This window comes from Pholcus phalangioides, unplaced genomic scaffold (assembly GCF_987345545.1).
Source record: "Pholcus phalangioides strain wild (caught in Gottingen) unplaced genomic scaffold, Ppha-v1.0 ptg000009l_1, whole genome shotgun sequence".
In the NCBI taxonomy this organism is placed as follows: Eukaryota; Metazoa; Arthropoda; class Arachnida; order Araneae; family Pholcidae; genus Pholcus; species Pholcus phalangioides.
In genome coordinates this window covers 54,726,691-54,752,795 of record NW_028301602.1, presented here as the reverse complement: position 1 = coordinate 54,752,795, position 26,105 = coordinate 54,726,691, and the positions used below count along the sequence as shown (strand labels likewise).

The following is a 26,105-nucleotide window of genomic DNA, read 5'->3' as shown; positions in this document are numbered from 1 at the left end:
ATCAGCAGGTTCTATCGCCCCCTTGGACCATTCCATCACCCACCAGGGGGCGATATTGCCCACTTTGGGAAACACTGGTTTAGATGAAAGGGGTTTTGAAACCAACTTGATCTATGCTCTTCTGGGCATTCAAAATGTACGTGCACTATTAAGGAATCAAAAAGTTATTTTTTTAGTTTTGCTGGCAAAAGGTGTTAGTAAAATATTATAAAGCACAATGGCAATTGATGGTTGTTTTGTTGATTGGTAGAGGTGCTCACCTCAGCAGTTCATAAATCCTGATCTATTCTACTAGGTTGCTTCAGATCAACAAGAGAAGAAAAGAGAGCCCGGGGGGGGGGGGCCTTACACAGAATCTACCTTTAAAGGGGGGGGGTACAGGGTAAAAATATTTCCTCTCATCACAAGCTTTCAAAAAACATTTTAAATTTACAGAAATTAATGAAAACAGTACAGATATTTTTATACGATATTTCATTAAAATTATTTGAATTTAAATTTTTAAATTCAATTTTCATTTCTTGGAGGTCACGAGGGGGGTATACATTATACAATATATTATTATATCCCCCACCCGCGTATCTCTCGAGAATGGGGAGGGCAGCCGAAGCCCCCCTGGTCAATAACGGTACTAATCTAGAAGGTTTTGGTCCAGTTTACTTGATTTTGCTGACAAGTGGGGTTGGGGAGGGGTAAAAACCCATAAAATTTTGCTTAAGTAATACATGAACGGTCTATAGTTACGGCCCAACCACTTCCTTCTGGAACTATTTAAACTTTTCTCCAGCTCGGAAGGTTTCAATCTGTTGTTTACACTTCTCTTAGTGTTTACGCCGCTAAATTTACAGTTCGAGAGTAACTCATTCCCACTCCTCTGTGATTGGTCGAGTTCACTAGAGAATGTTGGATTTTTAGCCGCTAGTGTTACGTGAACCACTGCCACCGTGACTCACGGTGTGAGTCCATGCAAATGCACTTTTTAGCATTAATGCATATAATTGCATAAAATCAAAAAATTACAGAATAGATGGATATTTTTCAATGTTTATTGAGCGCAATCAGTTTTTTATAGTTTTTCAAATGAATAATGCTCATAGTATTTTCAGAACATCAGTTTTTCCCCCCGCAGGTGAGATTTAACAAATGAATAGAGATGCTTCTAGGCTAATACTATTTTCCAAGTAACAAACGTTTTATTGTAATGCTATTTCTAGAAATATGTCAGAAGTGCTCAATTTTTTTAAAAATAGTGTTGAAATTCTCTTGTTACTGGTACTGTATTTTGTGAATGAGTGGCATGGAGAAGGTTGCTGTCAGGGTCCCAAACCTGAGGCAGGATATGGAAAAGATATTTTCCCTAACGAGCTTGAGGCGACCACCGATAGGCAGCGCCTTCATTTCGAACTCATCTCATTAATGGTAGTAAATTGCAAGGTAGTGATATGACTAGAGTTTGTTTGGTAAAGTAACTATTTCGTTAGGGGCCATTCAAGTATTACGTAAGCAGATTTTCAGCCATTTTTGACCCTCTCCCCCCCACTCAGCAGCTTAGAATATTTCATATCAAGAAGGGGTGGTTGATGACGTAAGCAACCTTCAAACCCCCCCCCCCCTCGATGCTGACGCAATACTTGAATGACCCCTTACTGAACTACAAAAAACTAGAAATTAAAAATGGTTAAATAAAAAATTTGCATTAGTTATTTGCATATGTGGGGTTATTTTTTGTTAATGCGAGTATGCACTAAGAAATAAATATGCATTTCAAAAACATCTTTATTTTGCGCATGCTGATCTCATTTTTGGTACATATTTGGAATTTTTCAACTATTTCAGGAATTTTCAGTGTATATTTTAGGGTTTTTTATGCACATTTCAAGTGTGTTTCACCACTTTTTCAGTGCATATAATTCAGGCTCTAATAATGACAATGGTCCAACTCATCAGTTTAACCAACAAATAAAAATACAGTAAAACATCTCTTTTGCAGACACCAGTGGGAAAAAAATTTGTTCATAAAAGAGGGATGACCGTTAATCAGGGTTTGAAATACGGACTTTCATTATACAAGGGGAAATTATTATCTGGCCATAGAAGGTGGTGTCTGTTAAGAGGGGTTTTATTGTATCATAATACATACATTGAATAGTAGGAAACACCTCCCAGACTGTCTCATAAAAGATAGGGTATTGAGAAGTGGAGTTGGCTGCATTATGCTGAGAAAAGAAAACTAAATAAAAAGTCATTTAAAATCTCAAAACATATCAGAGAACCAAAAAATAATATAAATTCCACATCAGATGCACCTTTTCCAATAAATTTATTTTTTTTAAAGATGAAATAATTACATAACTATTTTCAACAATACAAAACTTCCAATTAAAAGCTATAACATTAACATGATGGAATTGATTATCAAGCTGTAGTCGCAGTATAATTCACGTCCCGTCTTGGATAGATAGACTTCATATTTGAAAAATTATCGGTGGTCATGTAGCTTATCTCTCTCCTATGTAAAGAATAAAGCATAATACTGCAACTCAAAATCAGAAAATCATTTTTCATTTCATGCACACATATGCTAATTAGAGTGATTTTTAGGGAATGAAAACATTACAATTATTATATTTAAATCCAATAAATTTGATTCAAATCAAATTTTTTGTAATTTAATATATTCCTTATTAAATAAAATTTAGCTAAACAATAAGTTTGCATGCTTCATGAATTAATTTCTCACATTAAAAAAAAAAATTATAGTAATCTCGATAATACTCTTGAATACAGCAAAACCCCTCAGATACGGTGTCATTCCTCTTTTGTGGCCGAAAAATATTTTCCCCTTTCAAAATAAAAATATACATTTCAAACCCCTGATTAACAGTCATACCTCTTTGAGAAACAAATTTTTTTGTCCCGCTAGTGTCTGCAAAAGAGAAGTTTTACTGTATTAACACTGGAAGTTTTTCTTACCCCAGAACACTTTTTTGAAACTTCGTAGGACTAAGAAATATATCAAATTTTTGAAATGGGTATGATGACAGACCTATGAAATTGATGAAAAGTCAAATTTGTTAGGCTATTAGGCCTTAGAGTAAAAATAATGCCAGTGTCACATTTTTGAAATTCAAGACTGCACATTGGGAGGGGTGTTCTAGTGTTAATGATAATTATACAAGACCTCCATTTTTGAGTATTTTTAAAAAATGAAAATGAATTTATAGCTGGCCATGGCATTGTTTCTCGTGGTGCAGCCTGTAAGTAGCCATGTTTAAAATGTGGTGAACGGACACTGAGAGGCTTCCTCCAACCCGTACTGGCCAGTGTGGAGGATTACGATCTAAACCCTCTAAAAAGAAATATGAACTCTATCTATAAACAGTCTGAGTGTCCCTGGTTATGGCAGTGGCCAGCAAGATATGAAGACAGAGGGTGCTAAGAATCTCTAGGTTGGACCAGGCTGCCATAAGATGATGACCTTGGCCATGTATAATGGACGATTTCTTTCTTCGAAAATCTTTTGCAGGAGTTGGAAGAACTGGAAAGAATAAATTTGATATATTAGGCACCTGTGAACTAAGAAGAAAAGAGGAGGAGAAAATCGAACTTGCCAGTGGACATCTATTTTACTAACTACAGAGGAACAGAAGAAGCCCAACTGGAAAATCAAGTGAGATCGACTACATACTATCTAATAAGAAGCATATGATCCAAGACTGCAGTGTTCTCAACAAATTCAATACAGGAAGCAATCATTGATTGGTGCGATGTAGAATAATTCTTAACACTAGAGTGGAAAAAGTGAAACTTATCAGAAATCAGGGTTGGTAAAACAAATGGTTTTTTTGGTTTAAACCGGTTTTTTTTGTTTTAAATAGTATTAACATTAAAAACAATGAAATTTCTGAAAAATCATTCAAACTTCCAATAATTAACAAAAATGAAATGTTTATTAATGTAATTAACACTATTCCCATGCTAATTAATCAATAAATATTTATTAAATTTAAACAAAAACCAACTTTTGCCATTTAATTATTTTTTGCTTAACTCAATGGATTACTGTGTGTTTGAAAATTCCTTTAATGTTGTTATTAATCATATAATATATAAAGGTTTTTCTCCAGTTACTTTCAGTATACTTAATTAGGAAGCTATTTTGCAAAAAGTAATACAAATTAAGTGAATATAATGTATTTAATGAAGCATAAATAATGCAGATTAATTAGCAATGATTTACGATATACAGGGTGATTATAACTAAGGTTCTGATTTTAAAACACTGTAAAAAAAGAACAATTGTCAGAATGACTTGAAAATTGACATGAATATTCCTGAAACAATTCAATTTTATTTGATAAAGGGGAAAAAATACTTAAAAATGTAAAATTAATGACATCATCCAACATGTGGGAAATTTGCTCGCAGAATGGAAACGATAGCCAGTCATGGCAAAATTATAACTTAATTATAGCATTGCACGAGTCCATAATTCACGGAAACATCACAAAAAAAATGAAGTAATTGAACAAATAACTACAACTTACTCAAAAAATGTTAAATACACTCATTGCCATAAAAATTTGCACACCCAGAAGAAGTCGTCGAAATGAAACGAAATTTTACACATGTAAGTACTACGTTGATATAAATAAGTGATTAGAAAATCCAAGAAAAAGGATCATTTATTGCAGAAAAAAGTACAGATGAACAGAAGTTTTAGTACTCTGTTGGACCCCCCCTCTAGCGCGAATGCACGATGCGATACGAGCGGGCATTGAGGCATACAAGTTCCGTATGATGTCCTGAGACATCTCATTCCACAGTTGCTGTAAATGCGCCTCTAGTTCGACCAACCTCGTAGGGTGTCCAACTTGCCATCCCAAATGATCCCAGATATGCTCGATTGGTGACAAATCTGGGGATAGAGCAGGCCAGGGAAGGGTGTTAATGTGGCGGAGGCAGTCTTGTGACATCCTTGCTGTGTGTGGCCTAGCATTGTCTTGTTGAAAAATGGCTCCTGGGAGCCCTGCCATGAGTGGCAACACATGTGGCTGAAGGATGTTATGGACGTACCGCTGGGCTGTCATTGTGCCATGGATCAATATTAGGGGTGACCACGTATCGTAAGCAATGGCACCCCATACCATGACACCAGCTGTGGGAGCGGTGTGTCGTTGTAAAGCGAAGGCAGGATTGAAGCGTTCACCACGGGGCCTCCACACACGAACACGATTTTCATCACTGCTCAAGTTGAATCTCGATTCGTCGCTGAAGACGACCTGATTCCATTCCGTTGCAGTCAAATCCCGTCGTGCTCGACACCACTCCAAACAGAGGCGTTGGTGGGTGGGTGTCATTGGCAGCACACGTAATGGGCGCCGCTATACCAGATTTCCTTCAGCCAGGCGCCTTGCGATGGTTCGGGAAGACACAGGGGCCCGTAGTGAAGCTGCTGCCTGTGTCTGGATAGCGGCCAATGAGGCAGTTGGCTCTACGCGTGCGTTTCGGATGATGTGACGGTCTTCTCGACTACTGGTCTGTCGAGGGCGTCCTGAACCTGGTCGCCGTGTAAATGACGTCTCTTCTGTCCACTGGTCCCAACACCTCCTCACAGTAAAATCAGAACGGCCTAGTTGACGAGCTACTCGCCAAGCTGACCACCCAGCTTCCATCATCCCCATGATTCTTCCCCTATCGAACTCTGACAACTGCTCATATGGTCTTCGATGGCGGCGTAACGGCATGTGTACCTCAGCATTTCCTCTGCAAACGATTAAATACACTCCAGCAAGCTCTGCTTACCTGTTTTATACTCCAAGGAGAACGAAGTTCAATGCCCTCTAGTGGCATTATGCAACGCGCAATCACTCTGCATTTCTAATCATTTGCATATCTGCCCGACATGTACCTTCAGGCCAACTTTCGTTTTGATCCCACAATTATTTCTTGGTGCGCAAATTTTTATGGCAATGAGTGTATGTTGTCCACCGTGTGTGTTCTGGCTATGAGGCTGAAAGCACAAAAATTCTTGTTCAGCAGCAGAATTGGAGTATGCCATGGTCATAATATGGATGTGCTTGCAATTCAGCTTTATTAAACCAAACGAACCCCTTTCCCCCCGTTCATATTCCTGAGGAATGAGGAACTTCTAACATATAGGGAATGTGCTGGAGATTACAATTCACCAAAGTTTGCAATCTGACCACTGTTTATAACATTTTGAGGTACCCCCACAGCCAGAAGTTGCAAGGGTTAAGGTGCATCCTGTCAAAATGGGTCTTCAGCAGCTGCTTTGCTAGTATTGCAATGTGCATCTTGATAGAAGTTCTATCCACACACTGATGATGTGGAAGTGCCGAAATGATGTGGTTTCACAAAATAGATTATACTGCTGGCCAAGTACAGCATCATCTACTTGCACATTTTTCACTTTTTTCTTTTGCGAAAGAAACGTCCATTGCTTCAGGAGTATCCATGCAAATTTTCAGGTCATTCCGATCAGTACTTATTGTATAGTTTTGGAATCAAAACTTAAATTATAATCACCCTGTATATAGCTGATTATTTTTTATAAATCTGTTACTACTATACAGTAGAACCTTTATTAACTGGGCTTAACAGTGTGTGTGTGTGAAAGTATAAAAAAAAACAACTATTGAATATTAAGACTGGGAGATATACAGTAGGAGATGTGCTACTTCTTATGGGAAAGAAAATGAAAATGTATGTGAGGTAATGTAACCACTAGTACACTAGTCTTTGTCCTTTAAGGACAGCTGGTGTCTTTATTGGATTATAGGACCACCTGCCCCTAGCATGATGGTGTCACTACTGTAGCTGCTTCTTTGTGAAGGGAAAAAGAAACCCTGTGAGATAATACACCACTATATTTAGATGTGTGATGCAATCCTTATTCATGAATTTGCTAAAAATAGAGCATCAGAATGTAGCCAAAGGTTAGAAAATGTTGTAAGAATGAGAAATTTTGGCTTTTGTATATAACTTTAAATGAGTAAGATACTTCATATGAAAATAAATAAATAAATAAATAAATAAATAAATAAATATAAATAAATAAATAAATAAAAATAAATAAAAATAAATAAAAATAAATAAAAATAAATAAATATATATATATATATATATATATATATATTCTGGCCACTTTTATGAGACTTTTTGAAAAAACCACTTGTAAAATCTCATGTCATTTAAAGATATACCGTCAGAATGTACCCCAAGGATATAAAATGAGGTAAAAATGAAACATTTTGGCTAATAATGAACAAATATGATATTTTTCAAGGAAAAAAAATGATATTCAGGCCACTTTTATCTTATTTTTTGAAAAAAACCCCAGTTGGTTTAAACCTAACCAAACAACCCTGTCAGAAATACACAAACTGTCATCGATATGGCAAAGCTTCAAGAACATCGATATAAATTCAAGGTAGAACTGAAGAACTGATTTGATTTTCTATATAACACCATTGAAGATGGACAAGATGTCATCACAATGAACAGAACTTCAACCAATACCCTAAAAGAAGTAGCAAAAGAAGTCGCTGGAGAAAAATAAATCAAACCGATGAAGAAAATAACAGAAGAAACTGATGAAAGACCGGGGAGAATTTAGATTAAGAAGAATGACCCTAAATCAAAAGTGGAATATGCAGAATTTTGCAAGACACAAAAGATGAAAATGAAATTAGTATTGTTGAGGAATTTTACAATACTCTGTACCAGCGGTTCTCAACCTTTTTTGACTCAAAAAAAAATTCTATGGCAGAGCCCGGTAGGTTCATTTTTAAATTATTTATCAAAGACTGGTTTATTTTTATTATTTAAAAATATTCATAACTTTTTTTTTTTAAATTTTACTGTTTTTCTTTTATTTTCCTCAAATGGCTGCGGAGCCCCTGGAGATTGTACAAGGAGCCCTAGGGGCTCCACGGAGCACTGGTTGAGAACCACTGCTCTATACAAACATGAACAGGATCGGAACAGAGGAAAAGGAGCAGGAAGAAAAGAAAAGGGAGCACAATTTGTACAAGTACATAGCACCTAAGCTGAAAGAAGTCTACAAGGGTATCAGATATATGAGAAAAGGGAAATGCCCAGGTGTGAAGCTGGGATTTCAATAGACATTATTAAAGAAGCAGGAGAAGAATTTGCCAGTATGCTAGCTGCTTTGTAGACAAATTGTCTCACAAAATCGGATGCGCCTGAAGATTGGAATAACACAGTAATGGTGGTTCTTTACAAAAAGGGTGAAAGAGGATATCAAGAATTATCGATGAATCAGTCTCTTATCAGTAATTGATAAAATCTTCACCAAAGTGCTGACATATAGGCTTTAATCCAAATTGGAAGAAGCCCAACCAAAAGAACATGCAGGATTTCGAAGTGGATTCAGTACAATGGATCACATCGAAACAATCACGGAACTCATAGAGACACACAAGGAATATGAATTACCATTGTGAACGGCCTTTAATGAATTTGAGAAAGTGTTTGAGACTGTCTTCACATCTGCTGTTGTTAAAGCTCTAGATGTAATTGGGGTAGAGAAGACTTACATCAATAAAGAAAATATATGACAAAGCAACTGCAACGATTCATTTGGATAAAGGAAAAACAAAGATTAAACTCGGAAAAGGAGTCCGACAGGGTGATACTATCTCGCCAAAACTCTTTACCGCTGTTTTAGGAGTAGTATTCAGAAAACTGGATTGGGATAGAAAAGGAATTAAAATAAATGGAGAATTTCTAAACCATTTGCGTTTTGCAGACAACATTGTTGTTATCAGCAGTAATCCAGACGAACTAGAAGAAATGATACAAGAACTGGCAAAAGCAAGTATTCAGGTGGGCTTGAAAATGAATCTGCAAATGACTAAAGTTATGTTCAACCCCTTTGCGTTGAAGAGGACAATCTTGCTCAACAACACAGAAATAGAAGTAGAAAGCTATGTATACTCGGGACAAGAAATTACCATATATAACGAAATCATTAGTCAAATAAACAGAAGGATCAGGATTGGATGGAACACTTTTGGCAAAATCTGTGTAATTCTGAATAGTCACATGCCACTATACGGAAGAGTAGATGACTTTGCCTAATACTAAAAAAAAATTGTCAACGAATAAGGCAAAATACTATAAATAACCAGGAAATACTATTTTTTTTAATGTGATCAGCACGTATTCCCAAGAGATCTTTATGATTTCTCTAGGGAATTTGTTAGTGCTAGCAGGGCCGTATTTATGTTTTTGCCACCTATGGGCTATACAAATTTTGCCGCCCCCTCCCATTTCAGTCTAACTCCTTTACTTTCCTTCTACCCCTTCCACGCCATTACTTATAAAACAAACAAAAAAAAGAAAAAGTGGTACAGTACATAGTTGCACCTAAATTTTACTTCTCTGTCCTGTATTCGTATCCTACTCCGATATAATGATTGCCATATAATGGGGGGTGCTCAACCTCCTGCCCTCAGACGTCTACACATCGATGAAAATCACTGACAGATTTAATTTGAATATATCCACCATACTTTCTGCATACTTAGTTACAGTCTAGCAACAAAAAATCAATAATGTAGTACATAATACCTATATATATTATATGACACTAATGTCGCTTTCCACTTGTTAATACAAGATATACAGAAGACTGGATGTTGTGAAGATATTTATTATTTGAGATGTTAATTAAAAAAAAAAAAATTTAACATCTCAAATAATAAATATCTTCACAACATCCAGTCTTCTGTATATCTTGTATACATATTATCTTTAACCGCACGTCCTAAAATGTATTTTGAAATAATGAAATACTTTTTGAAAATTGTTTCGTGGACCGATTAAAATTCTCGCGGGGCCCGCCAGTGGTTTGTGCACTCGTGTGATTTAAACGCTTGCATTACTTGAATATAATTGTATTATTCAGGCGATTGTATCCCACAATCACCTGACGGTTTTCAAATGGGAATAGCAAGAAAACTGACAGATATTTGAGTCATTCTTGCGGAATGTAAATGTACAAAGTCAGAAACTTCATTAATATTTCAAGGGATTATATAGTTATATATTTTTTATATTATATATAAAAAAATTAACTTTTTATATGGACACCCTCTGCCCAAAAACCGAATTAGAAAATTGGTGCCCTGTCTCTTCTGATGCCGACAAAGAAATTTCCACGTTTCTAAAATCTTTACATGATAGCTGTTTGTGTATGTAGCTGTAGTATTTCATATTATTCTTTTTCTCTGTATCGCCACTAGATAGCACCGCTTGCACAATTATTATGTATGTTATTTTTCCTGCCTTTTGAGGCAGATGTTATTTTGTATCGGCTCGAGGCAGGCGTACCTTTGCTTCATCTCATAAATAAATGTTTCTTTATTACAATTTTAACCTTTGCGTTCTCCGTATATAACGGCACGTTTGTCGTTCGTATACAATTTTTGGCACCCGAACAGGGACTCACTGCATAAAATAGTCCTGATAACATGTCAACTAAGGACATCGTCGCTCATCGAGGGAGAGCTAAGGCCTCGATCACAAGAATCCAACATTTCATCGAAAGAACAACCAAGTTCGACCATGAGGACATCAAGACCAGATTGGAAAGGCTCGAGAATGTCTTCGAGGAATTTGTTCACCATGACGAATGCTTGGACGAGGAATTATCAGAAATTGCTCCGGTAGAAGAGCAGTATCTTTCAACGAAATCGAAATTGAGACGAGCTCTGGCTACCGTGATGGAGGTGCTCACGACAACGGTTGAGTGTTCCGACGCGGACACCTGTACTGAAAGAATTCTGTTGCAGCTGGTGGAACAACAACGGGTGCTTTCACAGATTGAAAATGGTTGTTGATGATGCCATTGTTTAATATAAGATAAAAATTCAATTTAGGAAAAATATGATTTGAATTTTATGTTTACATCAATGATTCTTAGAAAAAAAATAAAGCGTTTCAAATTGGCATACATTGCAATGATCTACACCTTTTATAACTGACTAGCCGATATCCGGCGACGTTGCCCGCCCCGTAAAAAATTTATATACGTATAGCTTATTAATTATTTCTTAATCAAAAAAATTCTGCATCAAGTAAGAAAAAATTACTTTTATTTTTAAATATTTTAATTAAAAACTTGAGGCAATCACTTGTGGATACACAATATTTTTGTTTTCCCATCTGGTGTGTAGATGTACAAATTTTTGGGATTACCAACACGCGAACAGGCAACAAAAAGCTGTCCGTGAGAAATACAGGGCTCAAGTAGGTTGATACCTGCCACTGCTAACGATTGGCCTTGTGCTTTGTTGATTGTCATGGCAAAAGCGAAACGAATCGGGAACTGTAATCGCTTGAAAGTGAATGGCATTACTTCGGTGATAATTGGGATACGTGGAATGAAGATGTCTTTTCCTTTGGCACATCCAGTTAGAAGCGGTGCTTCGATGATGTAATTGTGCAATTTCTTCACGCAGAGTCTGCTGCCATTGCAGAGTCTCGGTGTCTTCAAATTTCTTAAAAGCATTATAGGTGCTCCGACTTTGAGGGTCAAGTTGTATGGTGACATACCCGGAATATCAAGAGTTCAGAAATTCTGCAGGATACAGAACTGTCTGTGACAGTGTCAACCGATTTTAAGATGTGGAGTCTCCTGGAATAGTTTTTAGGATTTTTTTGTTGATCTTGTTCACACTGTCATTTTTCGGTGCCAGAATTGCTGCTCTCTCACAAAGCCACTCATGGTTTTGGTGATTTTGTTGAATGTTTTGGAAGACTTTGTCTGCAAGTTCTTGAACTGAATTCAACAACTGGCAAAATCCATTTGGGAACGTAATCAATCCAGTGCTTCGGTCTACAGGAATTCTTCCATCGCCAAGTTTGATCAACTGATGTGAAAATGATAGCAGTGCTGAGTCATTTTGCAGTTGAACTCGCATGTTGGTGGATAATGATAATTTTTTAACTTCGTGCCAGAGTGTTGATGGTTTGAGGCAAGCATTGAGTTCATCAGCAGGCGTTGAACATTTTTATTCCCAGTTTTGTCATCGTAGTTGTTGTTCTCTGTTGTTAGTGACGTCATATGTCCAGCTTGTGCAACGAATATTATTCAAACACCTTTTAAGAAATTTTTTAATTGAAACTATACCTCTATGATGGGCGGTTGATGAGATAAAGGCCGCATTAGCACTTACAGGACACCCTGTATATAGGCTAGCAGAAATACCTGGCGCGCTTCCTGGGTTTTCTTCAATTACTGGGAGGATTGGAAAAGTTACAAACCATTATAAAGGAATAAACTGTTATAATAACAGAATTAAAGGTGTGGTAAACCATTGTAAAGGCATATATACACATCTGAAATGCATTGTTAGAAACCACTGTAACCAAAGTAAACGTTCCAAAAGTAATTGAGGCCCCAAAACCATTGTTACCCGCCAGTTTTTTGCCCATTTCGGGCATTTGCCCAGCTTTGGCGAACTTTTAAAGTAGCCTACGGTTCAATCCCAGTCCTGTTTGGTATATATGCAAAATCTGGCGACGATCTGCCTAAAACTGTAGATTTGTATAAAAAACAGACATGCATACAGACATACTTTCACATTTATATATGAGATATCAAACAACAAAGATAAAATTTTTTTTCCTTCTCTCATATCTCTCGCTCAGAGGTTGGCACACTTTTGCTCTTGATGTGTAAAATTCCCAGTGCTAGTAGGTTTTCCGTAGGGTCATCTTGCTGTTCTGTTTTACCTCTGTGTCAATAAAGTCATTGACACATTTAAAATTTTTAAGAATCAACCTATTTAAAAATTATATACAGGGTGAATCTGACCCATTTTGCCAAACTAAAGGGGGTGATAGAAGGGCCCAAGTGGATCATTAAACAACCTATCAACCTTGTAATTCATCGAATTGTTTGAGTTATGGTGAATAATCGATTATGGAAAAAAAGTCGTAAAAAAAACCATGCATTTGTGACATTTCTGAGAGACCTATATGCAAACTAAGCACACATTTGGAAAGAACAGAAAAATTGCTATAATGTGACACTAATTTCATAGAAATATCTGATTTTAATGGGGAGCTACACAAGTGCTGAAAAATTGGCAAAATTCAAAATTGAATTGATGCCAAAATTTTTAATTGCTGATTTCACAAATACCTTTCTAGCTACAATTAGTGAAATTCATCAAAAAAACTTCTCCATTGCACCAGCTTTTGAAAGAGCGCAATACATCACTGAAATCTGAGCTCGACAAAGTAATTTTAGTAGGTTTTGGTGACAATTTGATTTTTCACTTCACCAAATCTCTCAGTGATTGAAGCTTGCCATTAAATAAATATCCTTTAGATGTCGATGATCCTGCAATGCCATCTCATGATTTTTTTCTGCAAAGTCGAATTGTTGCCAAAATCTGTAACCATCAATTCTGAATTTTCGTCTAATATCTACTTCGACAAACGTTGATTTCAGTGATGTAAGACAAACAAAAGACTGAATTTCTCGTTTGAACCAGAACACTGATATGGTTTATTACAGGGTTGGGTTTTTCACATGACAAGTGTCAAAAATTAGTTTAAACTGTCGAAAACCAAAAACCTAAATGAATGTTTTGAATAATATTTTGAACACAATAGGTTGATAATATATAAAAAAGTAAGTTTCTCATCATGTTAAGTTTTATTTTTAAACACTTATTTATTATAATTAAAACAAAATATTGATTATAATTTGAAATTTTGAATTTTTCGACACATACAAGAGAGCCTACAACAGATTATACGTAATTTCGTGGTTCATTTTATCTGAACTATTGATTACCTGTGTTCAATTTAGGTTTTTGGCTTCAGAAACCAACAAAAACTTATTTACTTACATATTAAAACAGTAAAAATTATTTGTCAATGTTGTCAAATAGATTTTTAACCTGATAGATATGTTAACAAAACATAACTTACTTTCATGCAGATTAAAGTTTTATATTTTTAATTACAGTATAGTTACTAAATAATAAAATATTTATTTTGATATTTTAAATTTTCTGATCTGCTCAAAATTTTATTCCATATTGAAAGTTCTCGAGCAGCATCTGTTAATGCACTAATTAAATTCATTTATTACCACCTAAAAATTTTATTGGCATTTTCAATCAAAGCAGAGCTGGCTGCACTTGATATCCAAAGCATTGTTTTGTACGTTTAGATACATCTTCGATTGGAAAACTATTGCATTATAAATGATAGTAAATATACCATATATATAATAGTCAAACCTGGTCATTCTTACTATTATGCTTAGAATAAGTTTAACATTAGCAATTAATCTTAAATATCTCATATGGTTCAACAATTTAATAGTTTGATTGCTAGACACATTCTCATGTTACGCACAATAAATGCATTGTTTTAAGTATCAGTGATTATCTATATAATTTAAAAATAAAAAAAAAATCAACGTTACATTTTTGGTGTAAAAGAACTTTTAAACACCTATATGTTATGAAAAGAGTACAGCACATGGTTTGTATCAATACACATATATAAGCAGTTGAAGAAATTTTGGAAGGTTGAGAATCTCATCTTGAATTGAAAAGTATTTATTATTTGTATAACATAGTCACTTTAAACATTACATGCAATCAATGTGTGTATTTCTAACGGGAATTTTTGAATTGGAAAGCAATTTTTGAGGTTTTTGACGTGACAGTTTAAACCATCAGAAACTATCATGTGTCAAAAACCTGCCAACCTTGGTTTATTGTAGACTCTTCCGAAAGCTGGTACAATGCACAATTTTTTTTGTAAATTTAACTGATTGTAGCTAGAAGGGTGCTTGTGTAATCGGCGATGAAAAATTTTGACAATTTGATTTGAACTTTACCAATCTTTTAGCACCTGTAGCTCCCCAATAAACTCAGATATTTAGATGAAAATGACATCATCTGATAGGATTTTTTACGTTCTTTCCAAATATGTGCTTAGTTTGTGTGTGGGCCTCTTAAAAACTTCACAAATGCAAGTTTTTTAGACGACACATATTTTTCCCATAATCAATTATTCACTATAACTTGAGAACTGTTTGATATGGGACAGGTTTGGTGGGGTGTTTCATGATCCACTTGGGCTCGTCTATCATCCCTCCTCCCTTGTATTGCAGAATAGGTTGGATTCACCCTCAAACTTGGTTAATTCGGCTCAAGGGGACACCAAGAAAGTTCAAATTATCCAAAATTTTATTGATCCAATTCATCCATTTATGACAACTACACTTTATACTTTCACTATGAATTATAATAATAAAAATTGAAAATAAATAATTGTAAGAATTACTTCCTCTGGTCCAGATGCACTTTTCATAGTATTAATACAGTCGACATTTGATTTTTATAAACCTCCAATTTAAAAGCACACTCTTTTTTGCGAACTGGTTCTGTCCCGAACAGCATGCCATCGACTAATGTTAAAATGTGGTCTCTATTTTATGAACTCTATTTTACGAACTTCGTTTTTGTTCCCAGTAATTTTATTCTCTTCCAGCCACTTTTGAGTTATTGGTGGGAGGAAGGGTAACCACGAATTTGAGATGCGTGATAACGTAATACATTATGATTGAATAAACTGGTGGTTTCAGAAATGGTATGATACAACAGGTTATTGGTAGGTAGGCCATTCCTAAGTCAAGAGGCAATCAAACCCTATTTCAACTGACAGCTTCGTAAATATGGAAGACAGATGGCTGCAATAGCAAGAGCATGAAACAAGCACAATTCTGACAATAAATATGGTAGGGCCATGCATTCAGACCACATATTCCGGCATGTATCAATTCTCATTAGAAATTCCATAGAGGAATGTTTACTAGATGCATGAATGGTTAAGTAGTAGTAATAGCCAACTGCTGTTCATCTACCTACTTTCCTCTTTGCAATGCCAATAAAATGGAAAAGATTGTGCTTGACAGTGGATGGGGGAAAATTTTTTTTTGAAAGAAATTAATAAGTGTGAAACCTACAATTAAGACAGAAATTGCCAAAAAGTAAGAGGGTAAAAATTCAGAAACTTATATCGAGTCCTGTAATCAAATATCAGCAAAAGATTGTTTTTATGGCAAGTGGTTCCACTGGCATTCAACCATCCTGAAAATATTTCAGAGAAGCAAGGTTTATGTGAAATGTTACCCTACAATCTACGAAAATTCTATGGAATCTTACATTTACCAAAATGTTGTGAATGAATCAAACAAAAATAAATGATTTTTATGGAAATCATCAATAAAGATCAATGGCTAAATCATTTTTTTGATTTCCCACATTTTTGGAAGAGATGACGAACATGTCCCCCATTTACGAATTTTATTTTACGAACAAATTATCAAGTCCGTACGGGTTTGTAAAAATGAGAGTCGACTGTATATAATACATTACATTTATAATAGTTATACATTACATTTATAATGATACTCAAATCTTGAGTATCATTAAGGAGGTATACTCGAGGTGTTTCACAGTATATTAAATATTGAACACTGTTCATATTGTAGAAAAAAATTACCCCGCTATTTTTCATATTTGAGGATATGGAATATTAGGTTTGATTGAGCAAAAAAATTCCGAACTGCTCAACATTTTGGTGGGGCGGGATCTAATTTCTTGATAGATTGAATTTTTTTCCCTTTTTTTAAAATGCATTTGCGTTAGCAAAGAAACAATCTTCAAGTTATACAAGATATGTCAAAAACAATGTTTTTTGCTTTGAGGATACACAGTAAGAGGGGCTCTGCTTTTTTTCAATCATTTCAATTTCCAAAGGAATCAATAATTTCTGGAGGGGGAAAAATACATATATGCATCAAAAATTTTTTTTTTACAGCAAGTTGATAATTGACCAAAATCTCAAAATATTACCTGATAATTGAAGGCAACCATGGGTAAACCAAGCGAAAGGAAATAACTTTAAGTAGGCATAATGTTTTCAATGATGGAACTGTAAAACAAAACAGACGTGGGGGGAAAAAAAAACATGATTATTGAAATGATGAAAGAAAATGTAAACAGAAATAATGTTTTTGTTACAAAGAGCCTTAACAAATAGATGTTCTTAATTTAAAAATGGCATCAGACATCCCAGAAGAAAAATATGAAATTCTGAATCTATGCTTTTAAGGGTCCATCCTATGAAGAGGTGATATTTTTTCAGCCCGAAAAATACCATCTCTTCATACAAAAATGCCACCTGGGGCAAAAATTGCTGCAGTTAAGGGAGACTGCTATGTCTCCACTCACGCTTCACGTTACTAAAGCGTGTTACAAGGAATTGAAAAGTGTGTCTCTGGTGTATTGGTTACCGCACTTGCCCGGTATGCAAGGGGACCAAGGTTCAATTCCCAGAGAAGACAAATCACTTTTCTTTCCAAATATCAGTTTTGGCATAACATCCAGAAAATTCGATTTCTCTGCCCACATCTTATGCTAGCTCTAGTTTTTCAAGGACCACACCTGTGTATATGTCTTTCGGTTTTTTTTTTCCTGCATCCAAACAAAAAGCAGTTGCAACAGCATCACTACAGCTTTCTGCCATAAAAGATTCAGGAGTCATGGCACAAATCTATTTTGATGTACTGAGACTAGATGGGTTCTCACAAGCAACAGATTTGTTACTTTAGAAAATTGATGACAGATGGCATGAAACAAGCGTAACTTGACAACATAAATACGTTAGGGTTACACATGCACTCAGAACACACATTCTGGCATGTGCCGATTCACTAGAAATTCCATAGAGAAATGTGTACAAGGTGCATGTATGATTAAGTAGTAACAGTTATTAGATTAATAAAAACTGTTTGGAGAATATATTTTTTTAAAAATAAATAGCTATTATTGTTCTCCTTTCAATTTTGATTATGGAATCAACCAGGTTATAAAAATATCATGATTTTTTTACTTTTAAACTCTTTTCTAATGTTTTTAATTAACAAACTGCTTATTAATTAAAACAAATCTTGTTAATCATTAAAGATGCATATTTTCATATCACCTAACTGCTTTTTTTCCTAATCTCTCAAATTTAATTCAGTATTAATGATTAAACTACAAATGAACTGCAAGCAAGAAATATGAACATCCAAAATCTGTGTTTACGTAACATGAAAAAGGTTGAGCCCAAATTAACTTCATGGATTAACATTTTCTTGTAGAGAAGTGTTTTTGGTTCATGAGAGCACTCCCCACTCTTCAAAGTGAATGCCTGATGGCGATTCAGTATGACATATGATGTAATGTTTCTCGATTCACTCGATGTACAACCAAAGGATCATTCAGCATCAACTAAACAAAAAACATTCTACTGACAAGATTGTATCTTGCGCAATTAATGGATGTATTTATTATATGTTTCCGATTTGTATCATGTTGTATATCATGTGCTTTAATTTAAAGATATGTATTACACCAGAACTCATTCAATATGTCACATATTCAGGTCTCCCACTCAAAAAATGAGAAAAAGTAGGAAAACGCTGGACTAAAAAGTAGGATGGACTAGTTCTTTAGACAACATAATCATAGCATAATGGAAAAAATTCTTTAAAAAAAATTTTAATTTTGAATTAACTTTTTTTCCCCTAGCACTATTTCAGTCAAGCCACAACAAAATGACAAATGGCTTGGTTACAAAACCAATTTTTGGCCAAAACAGTGCACTAGCAACCACAGATAATTCTTTGCTGTCTCTCCTTACATATATCACATTCTTTTCTAAAGTGAAGAGCTTGTCAACTCTCTTCGACAAGGCACAGCAAATTTCAAAGACGTAAGTTTTTTAAGAATGACGCACCTTCGAGACCACTTTCAAAAGCACAATGCAAAATGTGTAAATTAAAAGATCCGACATAAATAAGGCAAGGTGAACCAGATAGTTTTACTGTGTTGTTCATCATTTTTTAAATTTTACTGTTTTGCTCATATTTTACTGTTCAATGCCAGTGTAATCATTTTTGACAAATGGAGCACTTCCATTTCTAGCTCTTTGCTGAGCATTGTAAATATTGTTTATGCCTCTTTGTGCCTTAAAAATACAGAAGACAACTGAATGCTATTGGGTAGCATCAGAACCACCAAACCTAGAGTAGGCCCATGTAATCTAACTGCTTTGAAATGCAAACTGTTGTTTCACCTATTTGCACCATAAATTTTGAATGATGAAAGTTACTGTCCAAGACCATGAAGTAATAAATAAAAAATACTACTATACTTGTTGAACCCTCAAACTAAGCAAATGAAAAATTAATCAAATGGTCCACATACACCCCACCCCCTCCAAATTACCTTAAAAATGATGATTCTGCTAAAGCAGAAATCGTAATTGCATTCTCCAACATTTGTAATATTTGGCAATATATCAATAATTTTCTGCTCAATTAAAATCAATTACACAAATTTTGTCGATAGCATTTGATAAAAAAGTAGGACATAAACTAGAAAGTAGGACAAAAGTAAGACATTTTACCAAAAAGTAGGACAAGTGGGAGCCCTGCATATTTAATGAATTCTGGTAAATAAAAAAAATGAGCAACCTCAAATTTTAATATGAGAAGTAAAACACATCTAAAGCCCAATGATATTTATGTTGGTACAACATCAATTATTTTGAATCAGCAATTAGGGTATAGAATTCAAGGCGTTATACAAAAAATATTTTTTTTCTATGTTTTTTAATCAGAGAAACCCTAGTTCCCTATTGTAAGGCATTGAAAATACTTAGTGCAGTTAAATCTAAGTATAGATCCCTATATTTTCCTGCAATTATTTCCATGCACAAAATCTAGAAATAGAACAGCTTTCTTTCTGCACTGTTCAAGTCCATATTTACCCCCAAAGATCTTCTATACTTTTAATTACCAACTAGCACATATGAATAACATGCATACCATACCAGGTTACTTTTACTTCAATATCATTAAGTTATGTAAAAGAACGAAATTTAAATTTTGTGATTAAAATCAATGATTTAAAAAGAAAAATCAACTGATTTAAATCAGCGTACCCTGGAAGCAACCCCCCCCCCTCAATTATTTAGATGAAACTTTACAACAAAAATGTCTCTTTTCAAACCCAGGCTATGAAAAAAATGATTTAAAAAAATTCAAATCAATTTTTTTTGATTAAAATTGACTGCTTATTAATTAAAACAAATCTTGTTAATCATTAAAGATGCATATTTTCATGCAGTATTTTTTTCTAGATGCTTTTTTCTCCTGATCTCTAAAATTTAATTATTAATGAATGAACTAACAAACAATAAACAAACCAACCACAAGCAAGAAATATGAACATCCAAAATCTGTGTTTATATAACATGAAATATTGTTTAGCCTGAATACCTTCATTGATTAACATTTTCCTTGTAGTGTGCTATTATTTATGAGGGCACACCACTCCGCTACGTCCAAGTAAGTATCTGGTGGCGGCGGTTCAGTATCAAATATGGTGCAGGTTCTCGATTCACTCTATGTACAACCAAGAGTCATTCAGCATCAACTAAAAACATTCTATTGACCAAATTGTTTCTTATACCATCGATGGATGCATTTATTATGGTGTTTCAGACTTGCACGATTTCCTGCTTGATAATTTATATATTTTTGTTCTTTCACAGATTCTAAGTTTTGGTAAAAAAACGAGCAAATTCAACTTTTCGTTTTTTGCATTAAGTTCAACAGTATTTATGTTGGTATTATTAATAAATCAGCAACTAGGGCATAGAATTCAAGGCTTTATACAAAAAATAATTTATTTATTTTTCATTAGGGAGAATCCTAGTGCCCATTGTCATATATTGCAAATACTTGGTGCAGTTATATCTGGGTTTAGCTCTATTTTTCTGCTTCTTTCATGCACAAATTCTAGAAATGATAAAACGACTATCCCCTCTGGTCTGCAATGATGGTGCAGGTGGATTGCAGGCACACTTGATGAAATAATTCTAATTGAATATGAAATGATATTCCATTAATAATACCTAATAAAATATTAGATCCTCTACTTAGGGTAACCATATCTAATGGAGAAAAACTGGGGAAACTGCCATTCTAAATACTAACTGTAGCCAAAAAAAGGGAAATTTTCAAAAATTATTGCTGAAATATTCCTCAATATCAAACACAGTTGGGTATTGAAGAAACAGAAATTGAAAAAAGCACACAGAGTACCAACACGTAATAAAAATATACCAAAACCAATTATCAGATTTTATCATGAAAATTCAAAAAATATCTGGTTAAAAAAGCCAGGAGTCAAGACAATGTTACAGCAGACAAAATAAAGTTTCACGAGACACTATATAAATGAACATCTAACCACTGAAAACAAGAGATTATTCTACCTGACAAGACAATGTAAAACTACCTGAAAAGACTTAAATACAAGTTTGCCTGAGTGAAAGAAGGAAAGATTTTTCTCTAGAGAGATGATAACACAAAAGTAATTCAAATACAAAATGTGGAGCAATTAAATAAATTAGAAGAAAATGTCAATAATTCCTGAGGAATTTTCCGAGAATCAAGATCAGCAATCTCTGGAGGAAATCAGCGAAGTGAAAAAATTCATCAATCAATATAGAAAAACAGAAAAATCATTAACATTTGTTTCGAATATTCAAAGTCTTAGAGCAAATTCAGACAACTTATTAATACCTTTGAGAACATTAAGCGAACTAATATATATTATATGTCTAAGTGAAATATGGATTGAGGAAGATGAAATATTCAATTACTATATTGCAGGCTTTGAAGATACAAATGACTACCACCGTTATGTAAACTGTAGAACTTATAATAGATCAGGGGGAGTAGTAATGTATATAAATAACAAAATCAAATCTGTAAAGAAAAACCATTTAAAATTTGTCTCAGCTGAAGAATTATGCATTGGACTTTGATTCTGATATTATTATACCGATCACATTCTTTTATATATATATAATATATCTTTCTTTAATGAAGAACCAGAATCAAACCTAACACTTGAAAAACAATACATTAATAGTTGGAGATATTAACATAAATTAACATAACCTAGATTTGGAAACTTCAAAATACCTTGATATAATGGCAATAAATGGAATTGTACCATTTCATACTACTAAACCACACATGAACCACTATATGAAACCACTGCGGAACCTCTAACGAATTGGTACATGTTGGAATGTGCATGTACGCGTAGTGAAATCTGACGTGAAGTTTATTTCTGTGTAACCACTTCATAATAGCAATACAAAAGAAATTAATGGAACAAAAATAAACACTACACAAAAATTTTTGGTATACAAAACTCAAATAACAAATCATTTTCCAATAGTAGGATATATAAATTTAAATAAAATAAAAAAACCAAAAAGAAATAATGATCAAAACACATTTAACTATAATAAATGAGGGTCTAGGTCAATTTGTCGCGGGACAATTCGTCGCAGCGTCAATTCGTCGTGCTACAAATTTGTCGTAGGTTCATTTCGTCGCAGTACAAATATGTCGTAGGTTCACTTCGTCACGGTACAAATTTGTCGCAGGCTCACTTTGTCGCGGTACAAATTCGTCACAGATTCATTTCGTCGCGGTACAAATTAGTCGCAGACTCATTTCGTCGTGGCACAAATTTGTCGCAGATTCATTTCGTCGCGGTACAAATTCGTCGCGACAAATTTGAATTGCTTTAAAATTCACATGTTTGTTGTGATCTTATAAATAGGGTAGTTGCTTTAGGCGTAAAAAATGGATCTAATTTTTTTTTTTCTCATTTATTGGAAATGTTCCCCCTTCCCATCTCTGTTTTAATTTTTAACAAATGAAGGAAAGTATTCATTGAAGTCATCGAGGGACATTGGAACGTACACCAAGATAATAAATTGGGATCCAATAAATTTTTTAAATTTAATTTTTACCATATAAGCCGCATTTCTGTAGGGATTTCCATTTCTTGCAGCGGTGGGTGTTGAGGGGGGGGGGGGTGCACATCGAGATAATAAATTGCGATCAATGTGGCCATTCCAGCACGATTTCCGTAATTCACTATTAAATGTATCCATGCAGAAAATATATCTTTAAGGAATTTTTTATGACAATGTATCTACGTTTTATGTGTAACAGCTGCGAAAAGTATTATTTTCAAATTATTTTTTTGCAATGCAGTGTACATTTCAAATCACTTTGTATTATCACATCAAAATAATATTCAAACACTCCAACCATAGCCACCAGAACTGGGGGCTGATGCCATTTGAAACCCCCCCCCCAACTCCAATAACTCATGAATATACAATGCAATGCACCATTTCGCCGCCTGAGTACAGGTTTGAGTTCCTCATAAACAGAATGAATGAAGATTTTCAGCTTCCCCCCACCCCAGTACCAAAAGCTTAGACGCTAATGAAAACTATGTGAGAATATTCAAACAAGCCAGCCAAAGATATGCGACTGATTATAAACATAAGATTAATGGTTATATTATATCTATGCGACTGATCCATAGTCATCTTTCTTATTGGTGATTACATTGCCTTTGTCGGTGCTCATCCTGTGGGCATTATGAAAACTTCATCGAATCGTCATTCATAAGCACTGTACATTTCCACCCTTGATCTGCGCCCAACTCCCTTCGCTGTGAGAAATAAAAATCCCAACAAAAGCGGGAAGTGCGGCTTATATGGTGAAAATTGAATATTAATTTAATTGAATTATTAATTAATTAAATATTTCAGGTTCTTAAGGAGATACTGTAATGGTAAATGTTGGTGACTCTCGAAGGGGGGGGGGAGAAACTCTCTAGCCCATGGGGCAGATAGAAATTTACCATTAAAGATAGGCTCACTGTAATTTGGGGAATATCATGCGAACCAAAATTTTTCCACGTGATATTGAAATTTTATCACAGCAAAAATCAATTATTTAACATTTCAAATTTTTATAACTGAATTTTCAAACATAAACTTTTATATGCAGTTAAATTTGTAAATGTAATTGATATTGTAATTTTTATTTCGATGACCTTTCTGCATTGACAAAAAATAATTATTTTCAGTTAACTGCGGGTACACTTTTGTTCATATGTTTATTTCACATGTCAGACAAAAACCTACATACAAGGTCGCGTGGAACATGTACAGTGAAGAATCGACGAATTGATTCTGCGCTGTAATATATAAATTGACGTCACGACGAATTGACACGGCGACAAACTTGTACAGCGACGAAGTGGAGCTGCGACAAATTTGTACCGCGACGAATTGACACTGCGACAAACTTGTACCGCGACGAATTGACACTGCTACAAATTCGTATTGTGACGAATTAACACTGTGACAAATTTGTACCGCGACAAATTGAGGCGCAACGAGTTGAGCGCGACAAATTGACCGGCTACGAATAAATGACAATAAATTTGAAAATTTCATTGCAAATATAAATTTGGTTAGGGTTCTAGAGGAAAGATGTTTAGAAAATAAATACAAACGATTTTCAGATATTATAACATCAAATTTTAATATCTGGACAAAACAAGTTAAAATGAAACCCAAAAAGTAAAAAAAAATTGGATCATTAAGGAAATAGTAAAATAGTAAGAATTATAACTTATAAAGAAAGATTGCACAAAAAATATAAATACCCAAATATTGTTTCATAGAAATTTGAATACAAGAAATATAATCAAGATCTGAAAATGTATATTAAAAAAATAAAACAGGAGCACATTAGGAATAAATTTAGGGCATGTGAGAATGATAAGAAACAGCAATGGAAGCGCATCAATCACAATGTTCTAAATAAAAACGTAAAGCACAATACACTTCTCTGACAGCAATAAAATACTAGCGAAAAAATTCAATGAAGACTTTATAACAAGAAACATAGAAGAAGTGGAACTAGGTACAGACTGTGATTGTGATATCAATAACTAATTCTAATAACTCAACATTTTTTCGAAATTAATGATAGTGAGATTGATGAGATAAAAAAATTAAAGATTAACAAAGCAAGTGGATACGATCAAATAACCCAAAGATGTTGAAAATAATCTCCCATTATCACATAGATATAATAAAAAACCTAATCAACTCATCAACACTAAATGGGTACTTTTATAGCGAGTTAAAATATGCCATAGTACATCCTATTTATAAAACAGGAGAGACAAATAACTTATTAAACTACAGGCCCAAACCAATTCTTCCCATTTTTTTCAAAAGTAATAGAAAAGTTGTATGGAAAACAGCTCATAAGTTTTCTAAATTATTAGAACTTTCTAGCACCTAACCAATATGGGTTTTGAAAAAATAAAAATACAGAAATAGTAATTTTAGAACTAAGTAACTATTTAAATACTGGACTTAACCATAATAGACCTTCAATAACAGTTTTTCTCGATTTAAAAAGAGATTTTGACTATGTGGATCTAAGGATAATAACAGAGAAATTTTCACCAGCTGGTATATACGAGGTAATACATTAAACTGGTTTAAAACATATTACTTTAATAGAAAACAAGCAGTTAAAATAGATAAAGAAATCAGTACATTCCTAGAAGTTAAAAAAAGGACTCCCCCAGGGATCTGTCCTTGGGCCGATATTATTTCTTATTTACATAAATGACATATTCAAACTAAATATAAATGTCAAATTAATCTTGTTCGCACATGACACTATACTGAATGTTGAGGATACCAAAATTGTGACTTTACTAAAAAAAAAAATCAAAGAGGACCCACACAAACTCAACACCATGCTGAAGAAAATAAACTTAAATAAAATACACAAAAACCAAATATATTTGCTAAAAACAAGAAATATAAATAATTTGACTAACATAAAAATCAAAATCCATGATCACTGCTCATGTCAAAATATCTCGCAATGTAATTGCCATGAAATTGATAAGAGTTCATGAATACAACTACCTATGAATAATAATACAAGCTGACCTAAAATGGAACTCGCAATGTAAAAAAATAAAGAAATTAAGAACATATGCCGCCATTTTATATAGATTAAAAAACACAATCAACAATAACTTTCT

The 26,105-nt window shown here is 34.1% G+C and overlaps 1 protein-coding gene across 2 annotated transcripts in view; it reads right to left on the bottom strand.

Annotated features, from left to right (window-relative positions):
• Positions 1-2,303: 2,303 nt before the first annotated feature.
• The window catches only part of LOC149083319 (kelch domain-containing protein 3-like), a 45,337-nt gene continuing 21,535 nt past the window's right edge, over positions 2,304-26,105 (bottom strand). For both annotated transcript variants that reach the window (XM_089236554.1, XM_089236555.1), the window contains exons 9-10: positions 16,941-17,019; positions 2,304-2,509 (exon numbers count right to left, since the gene is read on the bottom strand). In XM_089236554.1, the coding sequence (XP_089092680.1) occupies positions 2,416-2,509; positions 16,941-17,019 (173 nt within the window). In that variant the 3' untranslated portion in view covers positions 2,304-2,415. The remainder of the gene's footprint in view (positions 2,510-16,940; positions 17,020-26,105) is intronic.